Raw genomic sequence first — 22,394 nt, 5'->3', positions numbered from 1 at the left:
ATCATAATTTGACCAGATAATTATGATAAAATTACTATGACTTAACTCTACATTATTACGACAGTTAACTTGTTACTTTTCATTCATAAGTGTAGACTTTCATTTGTAGGGGTAATTATCTACTCATACAACCGTGAGCGTGTATGTTTGCCAGAATTAATTACGAAGTATTCATTGGCAATATTGATATCAATTATAAAATATGTGCGTGGACGTAGTTGGGTCACGTTAACAGCGTTGCATAAGTGGGTGCATCTGCTTGACATTTGAATCGACCCCGAATCCGAATAGAAACTGTGTCACGTATGAAGCGGCCGGTGGGCACGGGCGGCTGCGGCGCGCGGCGTCGCACTGTGGATCGAAAATCGGCTGTAGAAGACATAGGATCTCGATGTCGTGAATGTTATTTTTTTTGATGGAAATATATTCTGCTGATCATTACTGTTCTATAAAATGTCATATGAACTAATTCTGTGCACAAATGGAAGAGTTATAATTTTTTAAAGAAAATTTTGTATGGAGCTGACATGAAAAATGAGAATATCTCTGGAATCGCAAGGTTGGCCGTTATATCCTTGCACACTGATATAGTACTATTTATTTGTGAATTTTTGACATACTTTATATCGCGGCATCACTTGCGATTTTTTTCCTAAAAATCGTCAAAATTTTCAAAAAAAATATTTTGTTTATGATACATTTAAATGCTTAAGTATGACTATAACAAGTGTAATTTACAATATTTTTTATGCTTAGACCAAAACGTTCTGAAAAATCACAAAATCGTACTACTCCTCCTCGAATGGTGTTCTCTAAACCTCGTATAATCTTTGTTCCGGGCCTCTGAAGCTTCGTCCGAAAGACTTCCAATAGGTACAATAGCATTTACTGCAATTATGTCCCCTCCGTGAATCAACAATTTGTGGACAGTTGATGACATGTAGTACCCATCATACAGTTCCACGTCTTTTTCAGCGGTTGTGCGTATTCTTTAATTACGCCACGTCTACAAACTCTTCAGATGTGATAGCTCTCAGAATCACAGCAAACCTGCGTATTAAGTCTTCATCTAATCCAAATACCGAACTTGTAACGACAAAAAAAAAAGATGATATTAATATCAAACTGGGGATAAGACGGTGCATCTAATCAAAGTAAATATAAGCAAAACATAGAGAGTGTTCAAGATGATTCCAGCATATTTATGACCTCTTTGGTTCCATTAAGGTTGATAGCTGACGGTGATACCGTATGGGTGAATCCAAAACCCTACTCACCTATGTATTACCCTCCAGTCCAGTTTAGTTTTTCGAAAGCAACCAAAGAAGTTGTCATAAAGGAAAAAACTGCTATGGATAACAATATTGAAGCTCTCGTTACGGATAACAAAATTGCAGCTCTCGTTCCCTCAAAATGTCAGGGACATGAAATAAGTCACCAATTAATGATGACGATGATTGAGGGCAAAATTTATATAGATATGTACACAGAAGCGAAGTCAATGCGGTCTGCTACATGTGTTTGGCTAAGACCACATAAATGAATAAGTTAGATGCCGTTGCGTCAAAAACCATTCTTCTGGTGTGTATGAGTTCGGATTATCATCATTTCATGCCCGCATAAATGTGATGGAATAATTTTTACACATACCGTACAAAAAGTGGTCTGCTAGAGGAGAAGGCCATCAAGAGTTATTGCATCCACGAAAAAAAGTAATCCAAGATCGATTCAAAGATGATCATTGCATTAGATGAACACATAATACGCAGATTTGCTGTGATTCTGAGAGCTATCACATCTGGAGAGTTTATAGACATGCCGTAATCTAACGAATACGCTAGAACAACCGTTGAAAAATACATGGAACTGTATGATGGGTACTACATGTCATCAACTGTCCACAAATTGTTGATTCACGGAAGGGATATAATTGCAGTAAATGCTATTGTACCTATTGGAAGTCTTTCGGACGAAGCTTCAGAGGCCCGAAACAAAGATTATACGAGGTTTAGAGAACACCATTCGAGGAGGAGTAGTACGATTTTGTGATTTTTCAGAACGTTTTGGTCTAAGCATAAAACATATTGTAAATAACACTTGTTATAGTCATACTTAAGCATTTAAATATATCATAAACAAAATATTTTTTTTGAAAATTTTGACGATTTTTAGAAAAAAAATCGCAAGTGATGCCGCGATATAAAGTATGTCAAAAATTCACAAATAAATAGTACTATATCAGTGTGCAAGGATATAACGGCCAACCTTGCGATTCCAGAGATATTCTCATTTTTCATGTCAGCTCCATACAAAATTTTCTTTAAAAAATTATAACTCTTCCATTTGTGCACAGAATTAGTTCATAAGACATTTTATAGAACAGTAATGATCAGCAGAATACATTTCCATCAAAAAAAATAACATTCACGACATCGAGATCCTATGTCTTCTACAGCCGATTTTCGATCCACCGTGCGTCGGTGAGGTACGTTGTGCAATCCCGTTAGCGCTCCACGTGCGAACCGAACCGGCGCGCCTCAATGTCGCCCGTGGGCGGCTGCCCTCCGCGTGCCGCCCGCCCGCCCGCTGAAAATAGCGAGCCCGCCCGAACCCTGCCGACGCTCGAGGGCGGCCGAACGTCCGTCCAGCTCTCGCGCGCGGCCGTTGACTCGGTCGTCTCGCTCGCGCGAACAGCTGAGTATCAAAACAAAGGAGCGAGACGGGCGGTCGCCGCTCCCGCTCGCCGGCCGGCCGGTGTCGCCGGTCGCGCCGCACCGCACGCACGCACGCCAGTTCGTGTTCGAACCGCGCTTATTGAGGTCGTCCGTAGCGAGCTCGGTTGCGAAGTTTAGTACCGCGAAAGGATTTTCCTTTGTCCCGATCCTCGAGGACCCTGCCCTCGTATTATGTTTCTGCGCGAGAGCCGCGACCAGCCCCGGCCTACTGAGGAGCCGGACCGCGCGCAGCGTGCCGAATCGCGTCGAAATTCTGTCAGTTTTCCAAAATTCTGTGACGGTTATCCCGCGAAACGCGTACGCCGGGCGATTTGAAATTTCTAAGTGAACGTGTGAGATTTGAATTGTACCGTGGGCCACCGGACTGTGGTGAGGCCGAAGCGTCACGTCGTAGTTGTAGAGTGAGGACTAAGACACCATGTCCACCGGAAAGCGGCTCGCCAAGCGCTCCATCATCGGGACGCGCGTCGCCGCTCTAGGTGATGACGGACTGTACTATTCGGGGATGATTCAGGCGGTGAAGACGCCAGCTCCCTTCCCGGAGAACAACAATTGTATCAACCTGACACCGAACACCCGCTACACGGTGCGGTTCGACGGTGGCAAGATGAGCCGCGAGTACCGCGACGCTGAGCTGATCGGGCCCGGCTTCCGCGGCATGACCGGCGTTCGCCTGCGGCCCGGACAGCGAGTCTTCCTCACACACAATGGTAGAGAAGTGCGCGCTGATGTGCTGCACCACGATCATGACACCGATGAACTGAAGGTCCAGATTCATACACCCGCCACTGAGGTGAGTACTTATTCATTTTTTAATTCAAATTATATCCTCCATCTAATACATAATTATAGACGTCCTTGCAAATAATTGCAGGTGTAAAAAGTATATAGTGCGTTGAAGTCTTTTAGAATGTCCTTTGAAAAGACATCAACGAATCTGTGAATGGTCGTTAAAAAATGTGTTAAAAAAAATTATGATTTGGTGGGTGGTAGGCCTGTTGGCATTTGTTTTTTTAGTTCTTTTAAGGCTTGTAGTTATAAAAACTAAAGTATAGGTGATATTTAGAGCAATAAATAGGAAAGTATGTTGTTTGTTAGTGTGCGTAAGAAGTGATCGGTGATTTGTGAGTGCGTTGAGCGAGTGAGGGTGACGTGGTTTGGTGCCGGCGGGGGCGGTGCAGCGGTGCAGCGGAGTCGCGCGCTGCACCGAGCTATTGACCCCGCTCCACGTGCATCGTGGCCGGCGCACGAGCCCCCGCCGGCCGCCGCACACACACCACACACACCTCTCACGCACCATGTACTTCATGACCACCGCACACTTTGCGACATTATCATCACACTATCCCCTCGACCCATGTTATAACATACCTACCTCAGATACCTGCCCATGATCAATCAATTCCACACGGACAAATTCTAACATCACATGACAATTTGCTCTCGATTTAATTTCAGATTTATGACATCATATGTAGTTATTGTTACTATACCAGAATGGGAGCAGCTCAAGTTTTCCTTTATATCAAAATAACAAATAGAGAGCTACAAACGCACACATAATCTTGTAACAATAGCATGTTGAGATAGGTTTGTGTAGAAAAAATCCTGAAGTGTAGTTTATTACAATTGGGCACAATTAACGCCGTAAAAATTAATAAGAGTTGTGTTTTAAAAGAAATAAGACAGTAGTACTGTAACTGTATTGCGACTTAACATCAAGGGCAATGATAACAATATCGATAATTAAAATTCGGCAGTACTCGCTCGTGGGTGATGGCACGGTATTATGTCGTTTAAAGTATTTAATATGCATTAGAATGGTAGTATAATGTAGAGATTAGATTGCGCGAGCTAGGTCACGACACCAATACAGTTAATTGCACAGAGGCACACACAAGTATCGCTAGATAAACAAAGAGGCACACGTGTCGCTCGCTGCCGCGGTACACTTGTTGAAGTCGGCTCGCTCCCCGGCCGCCGCCGCCGCCGCCTCGTAGGGTTAATGCGTAGCACGTATTTGGCGTCGTCGGTCAAACACGCATTGACTAAATTTTATAAAACCAGCACCGTTACGACAGGTATAACTGCGCATCGTGTAACAGGTAGCCGAAGATTACAATAATCACCACCTCCGGCACTCTGCGCTAGATTAAATGTAAGTACGTAGTTTTCCTTCGGCGTAGAGCTCGCCGGCCGGCGCGCGCGCTTACATGCGTCATCAACACGCGCCTTATCGCCGGCCATACATAATTTGTATACAATATTATATCGATGTTTAATTTACCCGCTCGATAATTGGCCGGTTGGCCCAGCATCTGACCGTCAATTTGTTTCTCAAGGTACGATAAAGGTTCCACTGACATTATTGTCGTTTTTATGTACCTACTATAATGAACGGCAAGACGTTTTTGTCCATTGCAATGAATTTTAGTATAGATATTATTATGAGTCGGCAAATAAAGTTTTAAATTGGTACACGTTGAGTTTCATATCATAAAATAATGTCTGAACAAAGAATTTAGGGCGAGACAATAACGGGACTGTTCCCAGTAAAACGATTAAAGACGTAATTACTCATCAACCGGTGTTTACGCACGTCGTTTAGATACAAAACAACAAGTTTGTATTCTTCACAGTAAGAAAGTATTGGCGTTGTGATGTTACTATAGCAATAACAATAAGGAAGTTAGAGGTGCGCGGGCGCAGGCCTTGTGCCGTTGTGCGTAAATAGTGACGTAGCACGCGATACTAGCGTGACGCGATCACCGCTGAGCGGCCGCGCGCCCAACACGCCGCCACTTTAGTTAATTCATAGAGATGATGCTATGTTTACGGGCTATAATTTATCCACACGAAACTCGTAAATAACTATCTCGACGTTTTGTGTTTTATCAAATAATTAGTGTCATTACGAGCTGTGAATTGCATGCCTATTTGTTAATTTATAGAGAATTGTTAAGCATAACAGCAGTAGGTAAGTGGCTACACAAACAATTCTCACAACAAAGAGCGTAAAGTAAACGGTGATACGCACTTGTTTACTAGTTCGAATGCCGGTGTATTGTGCCATTAATAATATCCATGTATATCAAACACGTTTTTGCGTCACCGCACGCTAGATAGTGCGGCGCACTTCATGAAAACAACTTTATAGATAGCACGCGATCTAAACTGGATTGTTTGTTTTTTATTTTACGTTATGGCGATAGAGAAACCAAAAATAAATCCGTGATATTTAAAACAGGCTATTCAGTTTAGCGACATTTATATTATCACTTTATCAGCTAAATGACGCGTGGTATTCCCCAGAAACCGCTCGGTGCGATCAGTAGCGTCATACCAACAAACCCACTCGTAGCGTAGTCAGATACATCGATCAAAGCCTCTGACTCACCGTAACATTCATCAAAACAACTATATTTTACCGGCATACTCCCGGACAGAGCGATTACGTAATTACTAATAACTGCATGCTGACTCGAATATCGTTCAGACTTTTGTGTTCTTATAAGACTTGCACACAAAAGTATCCATTACATTAGTCACACAACACCAACACGAGCGATGGTCGTTGTTACTTTAAAATAACATAGCCAGTATAAAATACGCGCCGGCAACTCCGCCATCATAACGTCGGGCAATAAGATATAAAAATAAAGAGTGCTCGGCTGAGAAATAAGGTCACCGGCAGGCCCGGAACCGAGTAACGGTATTCGTTACAAAATCGCGTCAAGAATTATTTTCACGTGCGCGCGGTGCCGACGGTCATACCGTTAGCCGGTGGCGCTGGCGGCCCAACACCAGCCGGCCTTACCGCAGCCTGTCCGCCGCTAAGTGGAACACTCATAGCCATTAATGTCTTACGGAATCATTACTGTGTTTTTCGGACCGACTGCTCATGCGTCCATCATTAATAGTGAAGAGATGTTAACCATTCTGCATCTGCATTGATACATAGAGATTGCGCAATAGTACAAAATTCGATTTCCCCTGTATCGATAAGTTGCGGAACGCCTTTCGTTTGCGGAGGTCGTAAACGGTACGTAGTGAGTTGTGTTGTTGCTGCCGGCGTGGCCCACAAAGCCTCGCGACGGCGGCTCTGGTCGCGCCTCACGCGGGCGGCGACGCGAGGCGCCTCGACACTCGGCCACCGCTGCGAGTGTGAAAGTGCTGCTCGCACCTGCATTGTCCATGTACAGTGACAGTTTCAGATTCACTTTAGTTGTACCATGAACTACATAAACTATTGTCACACCCGTAACGTCCAATTTCTTTCACTCTACACTTATTCAACAGCAGTTTTCATCATTTTGGTCAGGGATACTATAGAAACATTCATATGGTTCGGTCACATTCGACAATTAAGTTAGTAGTAATAACACAAAGTTTCTATAAAACAAACAAGGAACCTAAATCATCCTATATAACAAGTTCAGTTGCCATATTGTTATAGTTGGTTTCATCACATCACACTTCAAGTTATAAAATGACTCTACATTTTGCAATACATGAAGTTTACCACATTTAATGAAGGCTTATAAGTGGAATTCACATTATCATAAAGTTGCATGTAATAAAGCTAAATATTATAGAAGAAGCAAACGATCGCGCGTGTCCGCACAATATAAAGTAGGTGGTAACGTCGGCTCGCGGTGGCAGCCACCAGTAATAACTTGCCAACATTGTAATTAATATCGCATAACTAATATAGCAGCGAAAGTAGTTACGATTCAATAGTGAATTATAAATGCGTTTTCCAGATTTTCCAGTCCAGTTAAGATTTTTTTCGATGGAACGAAGACACTTACGCTCATGGCGCTTAGTGTTGCGTGGAGCGGTCGCGTGCTTCTAGTAAATTTCACTCCACTGTACTCTGTTTACGTTTTCCTAATGACAATAATATTTATTGTTTTAAATAGTAAGCAACCACGTTGGATCTATTTAGCAACGATCAAATGTCAATATTACTAGAATCGAGTGGGTTTAAAAATCTGCCCAAACATTGAATCGCACGAGTTACAGGACGGATATCCCAATAGACGCAGTTTAACAGTTTCTCCTTGATTAATTTCCAGTCATACTAAGTTTTTATCGTTGAGAACGCATGAACGGAACTGGCGAGCGAGCGGTAAATAGGCCTTGGTGCAGAAACCATGGGAAAAGAAAACACCCCGCCCCCACGCGCACACAAGCGCACCGCGCGTAATCGAGCGAGCGAACGTGCCTATTTATTACATATACGTATATTATTACGACATACTATGTACAGTCTAAGTAGCACTTACACATTACAATCGTTTTAATATTAATTTATCATCTTTTACTTCAAAATACAACTACATCATGTTGTAATATCGAAAAAATGTAGAGTCAAATAAATCAAACAGATTTTACGCAGTAACCAGCTAACTTTTGGACATACGCGTATAGTATTTGTTAAATTTCACGGCTGTAGCAATGTCTCGTGACACCGTTTCTAAATAAATCAAGGTTGATAAGATAAAACTGATAGAGTCGCTGGTACGAGAGACGAGGCTTGAGAGCCTTATATAAACCGAAACTGTAATAATTTAGGGCAAACAGATGTTTATAATTACTATAAATATTGTAATACTAAACTTTGAAATATTTGATACATATAGAACCTGTTGCGTGTTGTGTTTAAAACGTAGAGCATAACACTCATCTTGCAATCGTTGCCGACATGTCGGATATTATGCATGAAAATCACAAGTTAAATTGTTTTAACAACATTCGTAACATGAAATGCTATATTGGGTAATACTTTAACTACTAAACACATCAGTTATATGTAAATACGTATCATAGTACGACAACAGATATTTCCTACTTAGTAGTCGACAACTCAAGTCCGACATTTTACCTTTAACATTACCATAAAAACTTAGACGTTTAATTGTTTCGAAATGGACTACAAGGCAGTAGAGAATTATGTAAAAATGTCTGAATCAATTACCTGACCATGTCAATGTTAAGTTGAATGAGGAACTCGACTAATTTTCCTTGTACAAATATAAGCGTATTTTCCAGTAACGAAATAAATTCAATATGCAAGCAAATTGTAAAATACTAGTAATAATTACTGTAGTATATTGATTCGTTATTTAAAAACAACTTAAAATATGTATCCTTGACAAACAATAAACGTTTGTCACCATAGTTCTCCTGCTTGGTGATAAAATAGTCCGGCTAATATATTCGACCTAAATACGACGCCGAAACAGAGATGATTGACCATTTAATGTTGTCATAAACCGTTGCGAATTTTAAAATGTTGTTTCTACGACTCTACCTAGTTCGTACTTGTTCTTAGTTATTTCACTTACAACTGTTTTGTAATTCTTACATTGAGACCTGAATTTGTTAAGATATTGATAATATTCTATAGATATTTCATTTTCGTAGAGCCGGCTGTCGCGCGTCAGTTTGTCTTTCTCATGGACGTTGATACATTTTCGTTGTGATATAAATTGGTCCTCCTACGAGCGAGCAGCGAAGGCAAGGTCGGCCCTTAGTGAGTGACCTCATTGCATTCGCCGTGGAATAGTTGCATGATTTATGTATCTTATCTAAGCAGCTGGCAAAACAAGGCGTGAATCTCGATTCTGTCATCTCAATTGGGAACACATCTATAATGATATTTGAGAAAACGAATATCAGTTCGTGTTTTTGGATCGTTGTCCCATTTGCCTAATATATTTGGCTCCTCATTCGCAATCCTTAAGTGGTCGGAGAGCTCGAAGCCGGATTTCGGCGTCACGCACGGCGTCGCCGGTTGACTCAGCAACGCAAAATAACTCGTTTTCGGGTTTGAGGTAACAGTAACACACCGCGACCGTTACTACGTGGGCGAATGTCACAAGTCTACAGTTACGACTACGCAACTATATTACCCATATCAGTATGCCGGCGCGTCGCCGTCGGCGCTAAACGACGATTAATGTTTTAGTACGATCTTGAACATACAGGTCAAATTACAAGTATGCTAACAATGGATAAGAGAAGACCGTGAGAAGGAAGAATACAAAATTCCACTCCTAACAATACGCCGCGTGCCTGGTTAAACGATTTAATGACACTGTGATAATTAAATAAATAAGTTAGCACTCGCGACTCGTTTAGAGCCCTTGAAATTCTTTCTTTTCTTATAGTCTGTCCTGAATTAATAAAGCTGAGTCGGTATGCAGCGAGCGCGTTACAACGTTTCGAAATGTTTTCGTATGAAGAGCAAGTTTAATTGCAAGCGTGTGGTGCGCGGGGAGCGGAGGAGCGGCCCACTCCGGCATGGTGACCCACTGACCTAGAATCGCTGATATTGAACCAGCGGCGACGCACAACAACCCGTATTCCAAATCCGACCTCCACTTGCGTTATTCTTTTATTTACTATTCTAAACTTATAGTCGTTTGCTTTAATCCGGTTAACAAATTACTGTTAGACACAAATAATGCCCTGTAGAGTTATGATTATTCTTATTTTTTGGTAGATATTTTGATAAGTAAGTTTTTTTTTTTATAAACAGTCGTTTGCCTTCTAACAACTACTGTTGTATAAACAGATTCTTTTAGACATATATTTGCAAAACAGATTAGACGCTATCCATCGTCTTCGTGGCTATTACGCATAAGTAACAGTAGGCATAATTGAGTAGCCAAAGCCATTCTATTGGTACATGGGCAGGTCAGCAGAATAACGGTGCAATCGGCGATGCGTATGCTGTGTGCCTGTGTCCGCGAGAAGCGAACAGGTTCCCGTATCCGTTATCAACTGGTAACTCGGGGCGCGGTGGGTCGCACTCCGTTTTTGGGTCAGGTTAGGTCACGACGCCTGCGTGCTGGCCGCCTGTCCCTCGAACATATTTAGCACTATTTCGATATCTAAGAATAGAGAGGCGACCACGCTTGCAGGCATCTCAAGGTAAAACGCTCACTTTTCTAAGCGTCGCACGTAAACGATGCGATTATAGCATCATGCCGGGAGGCGATGATGTCGAAACATCACCGCTGCGTCCTTGTGCAGATTTCACGTTCAATTACGTAAGAGCGTGCGATTTTATTTACGTGTAAGTCGAGTATGTTACGCGCTCGGCTCGCCGCCCACACGCGCTCGTGGCGCTCGTCGCCAGGGGGAGGCGAGGCGTAACATTTTACCCGTGACGTCACGCTCGCGTCGCGCCTACGCGGAATCGCACGCCAACGCGATGACGTCGTTCCTAGAATTCTAATTGCTTTACAACCGTGACGTCACTCGCTATCGAATTAAACCTCCACTTGACAGATAAAACGCAAGCACGCCTTGCATCATTGTCGACGCTACGCAACATCAATTTCCTGACGCCGCCCGCCCGTCGCCCGACGACAGACGCTGACCTACATGGTCGGTTGAATTTATTGTATTTTAATAGATTCTCCATTACGACATATCATTGTCATAATTGTAAAATGACTTGCGCCATTAAAAAAATAACAGTACCTAGCTAGACCTACAATACTACGGCAAAATTGTACCTTATTGCCTTAACAGTTGGTTAGCTTAAGTGTATTTGATGGCTCTGGGTTTTTCTACTTATAGCAAAAGTCACTTTCATTACCTTAAATAACTAATCTCTAGCTTCAAATGATTTCACTTTCGTAAATAAAAGCATTCCTAGTTTCAACAACTACGTACACGTAACTAGGGTTTCAACAAGTCGCTTCGGGCGTAGTTGCACTTGCTCTATAAATATAGCAATTGTTGACCGTACTAGATCCAGAAATAGAGCACAGTGAGGTTACCCGGGCTGCGAAAGCGGGGCGCCTAGATGCGAGGATCGCGACCCGCGGACCTAGCGCTCGCCAACTAGGCCGCCTGTTCGTCCTGCACAATTCAGCGCAATCGATGAGCCAGACCCACTTTACGCTAATGACGTTTTCCAGTAAACCTGCGCTGTTAACCGTTCTGTAACTGGAATAACGATGACTCACATTTATACAGAACTGAAGTCTGCTCATTTTCCATTTCATTTGATGAAATTTAAGCAATGCATGAATTAGCTACGCTCGGACTGAATTTGGTAACCGTGTAAAAGCTCCGTTTTTTATCATGTCTCATTAAATGCCGGTAAACAACGAATTAAACGGCATTGCCCAAGGAGAATAGTTGCAATAAAAACGTTGCCTGCATTTTGTCGTATAAAATGTAGGTCACGGATTTTTGGGGCAAGGTTGGCAGTTGCAGCTCGGCGGCAGAGGGCAGGCGGCGGCGGGCGCGGGCGGCGCGGCGGGCGCGGCGCCGCGGCGCTCGTACGGCCCGCTTCCACCATATCCGCTTTGCAACCCGCACTGTTTGTATTCACGAATCATACAAGGCCACCGTGCCGATTGATTGATCAGCCTAACCGTACACATCCGATAGGAATCGCTAATTCTAAATAACAATCAGTCTGAATCTTTTGAACGTGACTCGACGATTAAGTATTGCAGCTCGCGTGAAGTGAACTTTATGCTTACGATATGTTATAGTGTTTCGAATCGCTCCTCGATGTTATGAAATGTCTGTTGCAAAACAATATATAATATACAGTGTGCCAATTTAAGTAGGTAATTTAAGTCTACGAACTTAACACATTTAAGGTCGTAAATAGTAGAGGCCCGTGATGAATATTGCGGCAATCAAATGAAGCGTGGATATTATTGTTGTTAAATTATTCAATAAGTTTAAATGTCATGTGGTCCGCCCTGGCGAGTATTTGCATAGATCTACAAATATAGTAGCTAACACGTGCAGGTTGAATCAGTCCTGCCCACACGCCTATTTCTGTAGCCGAAACATTCACATTAATACATTACGTTTTCTCACAAATATCTATGTGATAGAGACACTAACTTTACGTAAAAAGCGTCGAGCAACTTATTTTACTGTGAGTAAGATTGTAATTAAAATTCAAAGTAAAGTTAGTTAATTAATAAATCTAATTATATAAATGGACGGTCGCATCTAGAACGAATCCAACATCTTCAGATTAATCGAGCTCTATACGGTTAATGCGAGTATTATACGAAATCTCGTGATCCATTTGTTAGACCGAGTCCATTTCATACAAGTGGCGACGTAAATAATATGTTATCTCGCTAATGACATAGTAAATAGAGCTTTAATAAAAGAGTACCTAATAATACCTCATCACTCGCTGTGAGATAAAATATTATATCGTATTGTTTGTCAAATTACCTAGTATTACGCATTTAAGTGTAATCACTATAATCTAACAAGTGGTACAATTGGTACTCTGTTAACTCTTGTAGGATGCGAAGAATGCTGTAATTTAAGCATTTATTTATTTTAAACTAATCAAATTATTAATTCGATATAATTAGCTATCAAAACGATATTTAAAATGCTTGTATATGGGCATTATTGTTCTCGACCATCAAGTGAGCATTATGAGCAGTTCGAAAGTTCATTTTGTAAATCCAATTGCGCGATCACAATAGGCCGATTGTCGGCTAGTCGTAGAGCTATTGACCTATTTATTGGTGCACGATCGCTTACCGACAACCGAATTGCTTATGCATGCGTGTCTACGTGACTCCAACTGCAGCCTCACTGAATATCTAATGTTGGAATAATCATCAACTATATACAAATATATTAAGGTCCTAGGACAGTTTTTATATGAACATTTTTTTATTTGAAACAAACGACCCGCAGTTACTCAATACTACAGTTTTAACTTATATCCATTGCATCAAAAGTTAACATTATCAAATGATGCAATGTGTTCAATAGTGCTTCAGCGCATGTATTTCTAGATGACATAATTATGTAACAGGTGAGAGAGCTAGCTTCTTTGCGTGTCAACTCGACAGTCAATACGTTCATTAGCGACGAAAGTATCGTCATCGGTACATAAACAAGCAGTTTCTTTCATAGACATAGCTGTATTAATGAAACCAAAGCACATAACTTTATCGATCGTAAGCGTGGTACTCTATTGTTTTCCCCACCAACACACGTAATGAATTCTAAGTGCATTGTCCTGCCACAGTGTCCCGTCACAGATAAGTTATGCGTCCACTCACAGGTACACACATAATGAACGATAATTGACACTCACGGATATTATTTATTCATTGTCATCCCGTCCCGACAATGTCAGCCGTAACCGAACCCCATGTCATGGCTCTCATGTCAATTACGTTATCACCACTGTCTGGCGCTTACCTTTTTATTCGATTTCTTGTTATCAGAATTGCATATTCCAAATTGAATAACGAATATTACGATATCAAATACTAGTTATCTGTGAACAATAAAGCCAAAATGAAGGAAAAGCATGTTGATATGGGCGCGCGGCGCTTGCGCAGCGTAGTTGTGGCGTCACGCGCGCGCGTCATGCGTTCGTAGTCCATACGCCACCGCCCGCTTCAGCCATTGACTCACAGCTGCAGTCAATGCCATTTGATCGCTCACACACTCATCTTTTACGCTTTCGCCGATCCGATGTAATCTTATGGAAACTATTTTACTCCTAAGTATGTCTAGGTTCTGTCCAAGGTCTCATGAATTTTTAAGTAAAACTTTCGTAGTACTGTTAAATGGCTGCATAAAGACTGGTTCTCTCATAATGTAGAGTTTGGAAACAGAAAATGTAGTTTCAAAAGCGAGGAGGCGCGGCGGTACGAGCATGGATAATCCGTTTTGCGCAGCGGCAACATCGATGCGCAGTAGAGCGGACAGTTTTCGCAATTGCACCTCCTAGAGCACCCGACTACCGCGTACACTATCGACACTATCAACTTAGTTCAAACCACACAATTATTTAAATTATTTACTGCTTATACTCTGCAAATTAAATTAAATTTTAAAGAGTATAAACCTAGAAAGTATCAACTATTGCGATTCAACGTTTGACATAAACATGACTTTGACAATAACAAACATTTATTGCGTGTTATATTGAAGTCCATGCGTGTTATCAGAATTACTTACAAGATGGCCTTGTTATAATTGTATACGAAAATTAGCCAAATATACATTATAATATATTTTTGAAAATAGCCTTCTATTTGATAACCTCTACTTATCAATACTGTTACCAATCGTCTGAACGTGATTTTATTCAATCGGATGTAAAGTTCTGAAATTAGCAATTTCATATCAGTACATAATATGAAATACATAATAACATTACAATATTATTACCAAAATATGAAATTTGTAATTGTTAGAAAAATGCTCACGTTAGCTGCGATATGACATTCTTTGTGTTCCGTAATGACTTCACAAACGACCGACAACAATACAATAGTCATGACCGTTCCTAATGACCGTGAACCTCATTTTCGTATTATCTAACATAATATTCTATAATTTGAACAAATTATAAACAATACATTAAATAACTAGCTCGAGTTCTTTAAAAATGTGTTGCTCGAACGAGTAATTATTATATGAAGATTTAATTGTGTCAATGTGAAGGTTACTACTGTATTCGGCTCCTGCAGGGAGTAGGCCGACCTTGCAGATATACTTATTGCCAACTTCTGCCACCACCCACCACTAATGTGGCAATCGTGCAGCGTCGAAATAGCACTGCTAGCTAAGTGAAAGGTTGCCAAGGACTATGTGTCTGCTGTGGACGATCCCCTTACTCTCACAACTAGTCACACTGGCCACTGATGACAAGGAGTGATGTGACTGAGTTTATATTCTACCATTTCGGAATCGACTAAGCATGAAATATTTTATAAGGCGAAATATAATACTCGAGCGTTATCATGATATAGCGGAGTCGCCGAGCGACTTTCACTGGCATTTCAAAGCCGACCGTTTCGCCATCGAATAAAGCAATTGTGCAATAGTTGTCACTTTTTACATAACGACGCTGGCAAGTGCCTCGCCAATAGACATCTAACGGAACTCCCAACCGTCGAGCTGTCAATATTATAATACACCTGGCACAACTCACCTATTTGATTTCATTACTGTGTAAGGTATAATGGCAGTAAATAACTGCAAACTCATTCAAAAATATTGTTGAGCAAGAACGTCTTCAATTGAAAATAACGAAAACGATGACATAAAACTTCGCTTTTTAGATATAAAATGTCTGTATATGTATGTGCGGAAGCTAAAAGTGTGTCAGGCAATGATTCCAAGATATGTACATAGTCATTAATGCAACTTTCATTGTTCCGGTGCGAGTGAGGGGCACGTCAATCTACGTCTCATGGCTCATGGCACGTCCACACTCGCACGAAATCACGTAAAAGTGAAAGTATGATGTGATCAACGGCTCGCCGCTTACCGCTAACTGTACTGATCATATAGGGAATGTTGGCGAACCGACGTCTTTATATTATTTACATTTCATTTATTATAGTATGACGGTTAAGCATTCCACCTAATCATCTAGGAGAATAGGTCATTACGTACATTAGCAAACGAGGCTAAATACTAGCCATTAGTATTCATAACATTTACAAATCTACGTACAATTTTATAGATAGGTGGCATTTAGAGGTAACCCCAAACTGTCCACGTCACCGGTGGTTGCAAATTATCCGGTCGTGCACCGCAATCAAACATACGAACGAATACGGCAAAAAAGTGTTGTACTGATGATAGATACAAACAATAGTCGTGTTAAATGAACGCTAACTAAGTAGTTGCAAGGTTACCCACAGATCGCATTTTCTGACGTGTACAAGGAACGTAATGCTTCACACTCATTATGCAGATACATAACGTGTCAATCACGAAGGTGTCCGCGTAGAAGGAAGCCAGCGACGAAAACGTAACCAATGTCAACCAGTCGACAGCTCGGTCGTGGCACATAATTGACCGAGAGTGCGACCGCGATACGAGCAACTTTACCAGTGCGTGATAAGTGTACATACATGCGTCATACACTCCCACTTCCTAATACTTGTGTTACAAGTTCAGCTCACACACTATAATAATATACTACGTCTTACTTATGATATAATAATTTCTTTGAATTGTTCATTAAAAATTGTAAGAGGAAACATGGGAATCCCACTCATGTGGACTTCCCCGCTGTTGTTATTATTGTTGCAACTTTTCATACTGTGGAAATACCGTATTAAACAATCATTTTTAAAAAATAATACAGTAGACGCAACTCTATATCCAAATGAAGGTAAATATGTTACGCGACTTCATAACGGTACCTTCATTTGAATTTTTTACATAACTGATTAGGTCTCACACAAATTAAACTAAACAAGCTCCGCTCAGAATTCGATTGTAAAAAAAGATTAGCGTTCTCGCTAGTAGATTATGCGTATAATACTTATAAATGCGCTCTCCAACGCCGCAGATTACCACATTCAGTATCAGAACCTGTTTACCTCTACCGAGCAACTATTTGAGAAGTGTGTTTCCTGTTCTGAGACGTGATTACTATACATTAGGAATTTCCATGTAATACGGTGCTTTTGAATTAAACTTTATGCGGAAAATAGTACAATGAAGAGCAATTATGATTTAGGCACAATAAATGAACAAGATTAGTGAATATTGATTACCTATAATAAAGAGCGTATAGAGCCGGCGAGTCCGTGACACGGCATGCATCTCGCTCCATTTCCACCCGGTCATGACGTCACGTCCCCCCGATCACACTCCGTGCGAAGGTCGGCCATATTGATCTCGTGTTCGTAAACACTTTAAGTTACTACTTATAACATATATTTTGTTGCCATAAAGGTGCACTGCCTTGTTTATACACTAAATGCACTTATGTATCGCGAGCGAATATGAGGTGAGATCAGACCAAGGTTTTATGAAAAAATTATGCGCGGCGCGGTTATTAATGTTTTTGCTGTACTTTTAGTTTCCTTTACAAATGTGGGCAAAGATGATAATGCAAATTTGTGTAAGATAGGTTCGTAGACGTTATTACATTGTTATACATGTTTCCATTTTGTTACAGGCTGCACCAGTTGAATTAAGGAAAAGACTAGACGAAATAAGGCTCTTGGAGTCTCGCAAGTCAGCAAGGTTAGCCGATGTGGACACCGATTTTGCCAGACTGGCGGACATGGCCGGCGACCGCCGCCGAGCCTCCGCCACCATCGAAGTACCCTCACATCACATGCAAGGGTAAGCGTCTTACTTTAAAAAATCTATGATACTCTGGTACTAGAATGAATGAATGTGAAAGACGTAAATGTTAAATGATGAGCGATAAGATCATGAATCAATCGATCAATGTCGTAGATCTGGAGTCCAGGGAGTTTAATTATCAAATATCAATGTTATTTTGCCTTGAGTTAGCGGCTTACCTCGCCACGAGCTCAGAGGAAGGCCACTGCATTTCTAATGTCCGCTCGCCGCCTTGCAAAATCTCTTTATCTGGATTTCGCGAACTGGTTTTCCATAACAACAGGAAGTAGGTCACCAGAAGACTCGTAATAAATAATTATTCTAAAGTTCTCATCAGCAGGCTCTATAACGACATAATATTGCTTAAAAACCCTTGTTTCTTATACTAAATCCGCTGTGGCAAGAAATGCGCACAGGTAGCGAACAACGGGACCTAGTGATTAGGTACCAGCATGCATTGTGCGTTACCTTGTAGGTAGGTGTAATCGCTCACGAGTGTGCACTGTGCATCGGCGAAGTGGGGCCGGGCGCGGGCGAGCGTTGCGAAACGCGCACCAAGCACGTTAGAAACTGGATGGAAGTGTTAGCGCGGAGTACGGGCGTGTCCTTGTCACACTTGCCTACATTCTGCGGCCGGAGCGCGCCGCCCGCGCCTCGAGCCCCTCGCCGCGCCTCTAACAGGGACAGACAATGCAACGTTGTGAGAATTATTAAAAAATTCTGATGGATTACATAATTACCAATACTGATTGCGGTTCAAGCGAAAGGTACCGTCTTAATCTACAGCGTTTTATGTAGCGCTAAGAAGTACCTATTTGTCAAATTGCTCTTACTTTCAACTGCTATTCAAAAACATAATAGATGCCTACATTATGAATCGAGAGTAGGTCACCGTTATGTCGAGACTTCAGAAAGTACGGCGCAGTCATTTAGACTTCAATATCTTTCACGAATCAAAACAGTACTTTCTTAAATTCGTCAGTAGTTGCCGGCAACAACACATTATATTGTGCTGCAGTAGAACCGGAAAAAAAACAGCATCAAATGGCTGGCGCGACGTGACGCTCGTCGACACCGCAGTTTCACTTTTCATCGTGATCGTGGTGAGAGGCGAGGCCTCCATCGCGGTCCAAATTTCACAATATCCAACTAAACAGACGCTTAAAGCAGTTTTCTGCTTTCGAGTCTAAAATACAGGCTGAGTATTCGATATTTGCTCCCTACAATCAGGATTAAATATGAAATGTAGAGTTACAAGTAGGTCACGCACAAAGTAACAGTGATCTCGACCGATTGTAATAGTTTTAATTGTGAAGCAATAGAACTTGTCTACAAATTGTTATTAGATGTGCAAGTAGATAGACGTCATGAAAGGATACAATAAGGGACATGCTGAATAGAAGGCCGTACAAAAAAAAGTCCACTCAATATTACGGTAGAGTTAAAAGCCAGCAGTTGATATTTAAGACAGAGGTAGTGATTTCATAAAACCTGTTTGAACAAGTCTTTGAGAAGTTATAAGATAGCTTGTAAAGGATTGCAACTATGAAACCGGATAACGATTTGATTAAACAAACTGATACGTACAATATAGTAATTACAGGCCGTGTGTGAAATGATCACGGTTATTGAGTGCTCTCTCTCTTATTGTAATGATAGATAAGATAGAAATTCAATTCGAGAACAAAATTTCGCAATTACGGAGCGGGCCACGGCGAAGTGAAAGTTTGCCAACATTCGTTTTCTTTTAGTTGGCGACCGACAAGTAGCATTGCCTTGTATTAACTCACGCCTTTTGGACGAAGCACATAGCAGTTTTACATACGTACGAATATATTCTAGTCGTAGACAATGAACTGTAACGATTTCGCTTGGTACATGAATCAACTAAATTCAAAGATGGCGTCGCATTCGGCTGGTACTTGGCGCGGCCGCCATGTGACACGGTGACCCAGTTTCGAAATGGAACGCTACACACACTAGAATAATACTGTATACAGCGATATCCGCGAATGCTACACTGGCGCAACACCTAATTGGAGTACCTAATCAATTGGCCTAATATAATAAATGCGACATTAAACAAAGAAATACATAACGTTTAAGAGTTGGAACAAGTATGATCATATCCCAGATACATCTAATATAAATAAATCAATGTGCATCTGTACATGTAAGGTTTGAGGTTTAATCTACGACCTCCGAGGCAGCATCCTCACTCGGGCAGTGGGGCGGCCATACGATTGGCATTTTAATGTCGCAACGCACTTCTATTCGCTTCGTAGCTCCGCCATGCTCCATGTTCATCAATGCCAATTGCCAGCCCAATGTCATACCTTATTACATAAGGTTTTAATTTCGTAATGTCACAATACTTCCATACTATGTATATTACATTAGAGCTGCCACATTTTGAACAGCTGTCTTATAACAACACGTAACAAAAATATGCAGCAGTTTTTAACGTATGAATGGTTCAGAGAATAGTTCATATTATCGGAGTCATAAATACTCAAGTAACTCAACCCTACCCTGACTGTAAATGATCACCTGAAGAACTGAATAATATTTCAACCACATTGAGAAGTCGCATACCTCAAATATTTAAATAACTGGTATAGCTTGGACTCTACCATGGACCCAATATCGCATTGATACGAAAATAGGCCGCAGTGACCAAACATAGAGCAGTTAATATCAATTCTGTGACGTGGTCAATAGACGTCGAATATTTCAACACACTTTCAATGTCTAAAATGGAAGGTCCATTGTTGGCCACGAACTGTTGTATGCTAATGCTTGAGACATTTGAGTATTCACGAGGAGGCCTCTCCAGGATTCTATAAGACAAAATATTAAAGAGTGGTACATTTGGTGAGACTGAACCGATTTCACCGGATCAAAGTATAGAGCGTGTATATTTGATCAGTTCAAAACAAAGTTAGAAGACATTAAGTTACATTCCGCATGCGTTTGCGCAACATGTAAAGAGAAGGCGCGCGCGCACGGTGGAGGGGCGGCGCGGTGGCGCGGTGGCGGCACTTTCTCGTTGGGTAGGTACACGTTTGCTTTCGTTGGTGTTGTGAAGGCCCGTTATCTCATTCGGCAGGTGCAGTTATGCCGCACTACCTTGAGAAAGTGTTACAAAAAATTATTCAGTATTATGCAACCTACTTCACTGATAACTTTAATCTTTTCTACATTGTTCAAATAAATAAAACAATTAAGAAACGAATATAAATACGAACCGGAATTTGGGCGGACGACGAAATCGAACAAAGGATTTAGTGGTACAAAACCCGTATACGTCATATACAAGGAACATGATTACTCATCCGGAATGTTCACCTCTGTGTTGACTTTCCGACGACCTACCTGCAGGTTATTACACTTCTCGGCGTTCACAAAAACACTTCTTTTTCATTATTCTTCGAAATCTGCAGAATAATGAAAGTCGTGCTGAGAGCTAATACGTAGCTCTGTTCCTATGTAGTATTTATAAGGATTTTGTATTGCTCTATATAATATATTTCATAATATAAAACTGCAGAGTGCTCGATACTGCTTAGATTAGGTGCTTTAAAAGTATGTGAGTTACATAACACATATGCAAGTATAATGTACAGTTAAATTACTGTATAATATAAAACACAATTCCAGAACAGAGCTTTAAGCTTAAGAAAATTGTGATGTTTACAACCTTTCGCGCGCCTCATCATCGCACACCTCTTACTTAGACAAGTTGCGTGTCAGTAACATTTACTGTTACGTAGCTATAACTTGTATCATAGTTGTATTTTATGTAAAACTAATATAAGCGATTCAGTTCACACACAAGTTGGTCGAAGGAGAGAGCGGCGATCCCGTGTCCCGGCCGAGTGACGTGACGCATGCTGTTGCCAGTTACGACCCAGCTCCATCACACACAACAGATCTAACTTTTTATAGAATGAAAAAAGTGCCCGACCTACATCAACATAGCAAAAAACGCATTAGCTACGAGCTCAGCTATAATGAAACACTGACGAAATTTACACAATGCGCCAATTGAAGGTCTTTAGTTTATTTTTCAAATCGGCCAATCATTATCATACGACATTGAATCAACAAGCAGGAAGCGAATTGTTGCTACAAAATATTTATTAAACGTTACATAAGAATGGTAAATGGCCACACAGGACCGTCCAATAAAAACGCTATTGACCGTCTCGTAATACGGTATTTTATATGTTTATGTTTGTTTCAAAAATATCTTGTAGCTACGAAGTGCGTAGGTGACAGTGGGAGACATGATGCGTATCGTTTGTTCACGTGCGTAGCTTATTAAAAAAAAGTAACGCGATGTTGAACATTGTAAAGTGAAATCGGCTGTTAGATTCTAGCTTGCCTGTTCTACTGGAAATTTCACAGCAACAGTATTTCAGCTCTATATTATCCCAATAGCTTGTCATCTTTATATTTTAGGTAGAGTCGTTGCAGAGTTGATGACTTATTTGTGAATTACAATGCTGATCGTTATCACAG

The 22,394-nt window shown here is 41.0% G+C and overlaps 1 protein-coding gene across 1 annotated transcript in view; it reads left to right on the top strand.

Moving 5' to 3' along the window:
• The first annotated feature begins 2,760 nt into the window (after nucleotides 1-2,760).
• Nucleotides 2,761-22,394, top strand: part of Glut4EF (Glucose transporter 4 enhancer factor) — a 44,768-nt gene continuing 25,134 nt past the window's right edge. Inside the window, exons 1-2 of the mRNA XM_076126005.1 lie at nucleotides 2,761-3,528; nucleotides 17,698-17,867. Coding sequence (XP_075982120.1) covers nucleotides 3,154-3,528; nucleotides 17,698-17,867 — 545 coding nt within the window. The 5' untranslated portion in view covers nucleotides 2,761-3,153. The remainder of the gene's footprint in view (nucleotides 3,529-17,697; nucleotides 17,868-22,394) is intronic.

This window comes from Anticarsia gemmatalis, chromosome 2 (genome assembly GCF_050436995.1).
Source record: "Anticarsia gemmatalis isolate Benzon Research Colony breed Stoneville strain chromosome 2, ilAntGemm2 primary, whole genome shotgun sequence".
In the NCBI taxonomy this organism is placed as follows: Eukaryota; Metazoa; Arthropoda; class Insecta; order Lepidoptera; family Erebidae; genus Anticarsia; species Anticarsia gemmatalis.
Note: the sequence above shows the minus strand (reverse complement) of the source record. Positions and strands in the feature narration are given on the sequence as shown.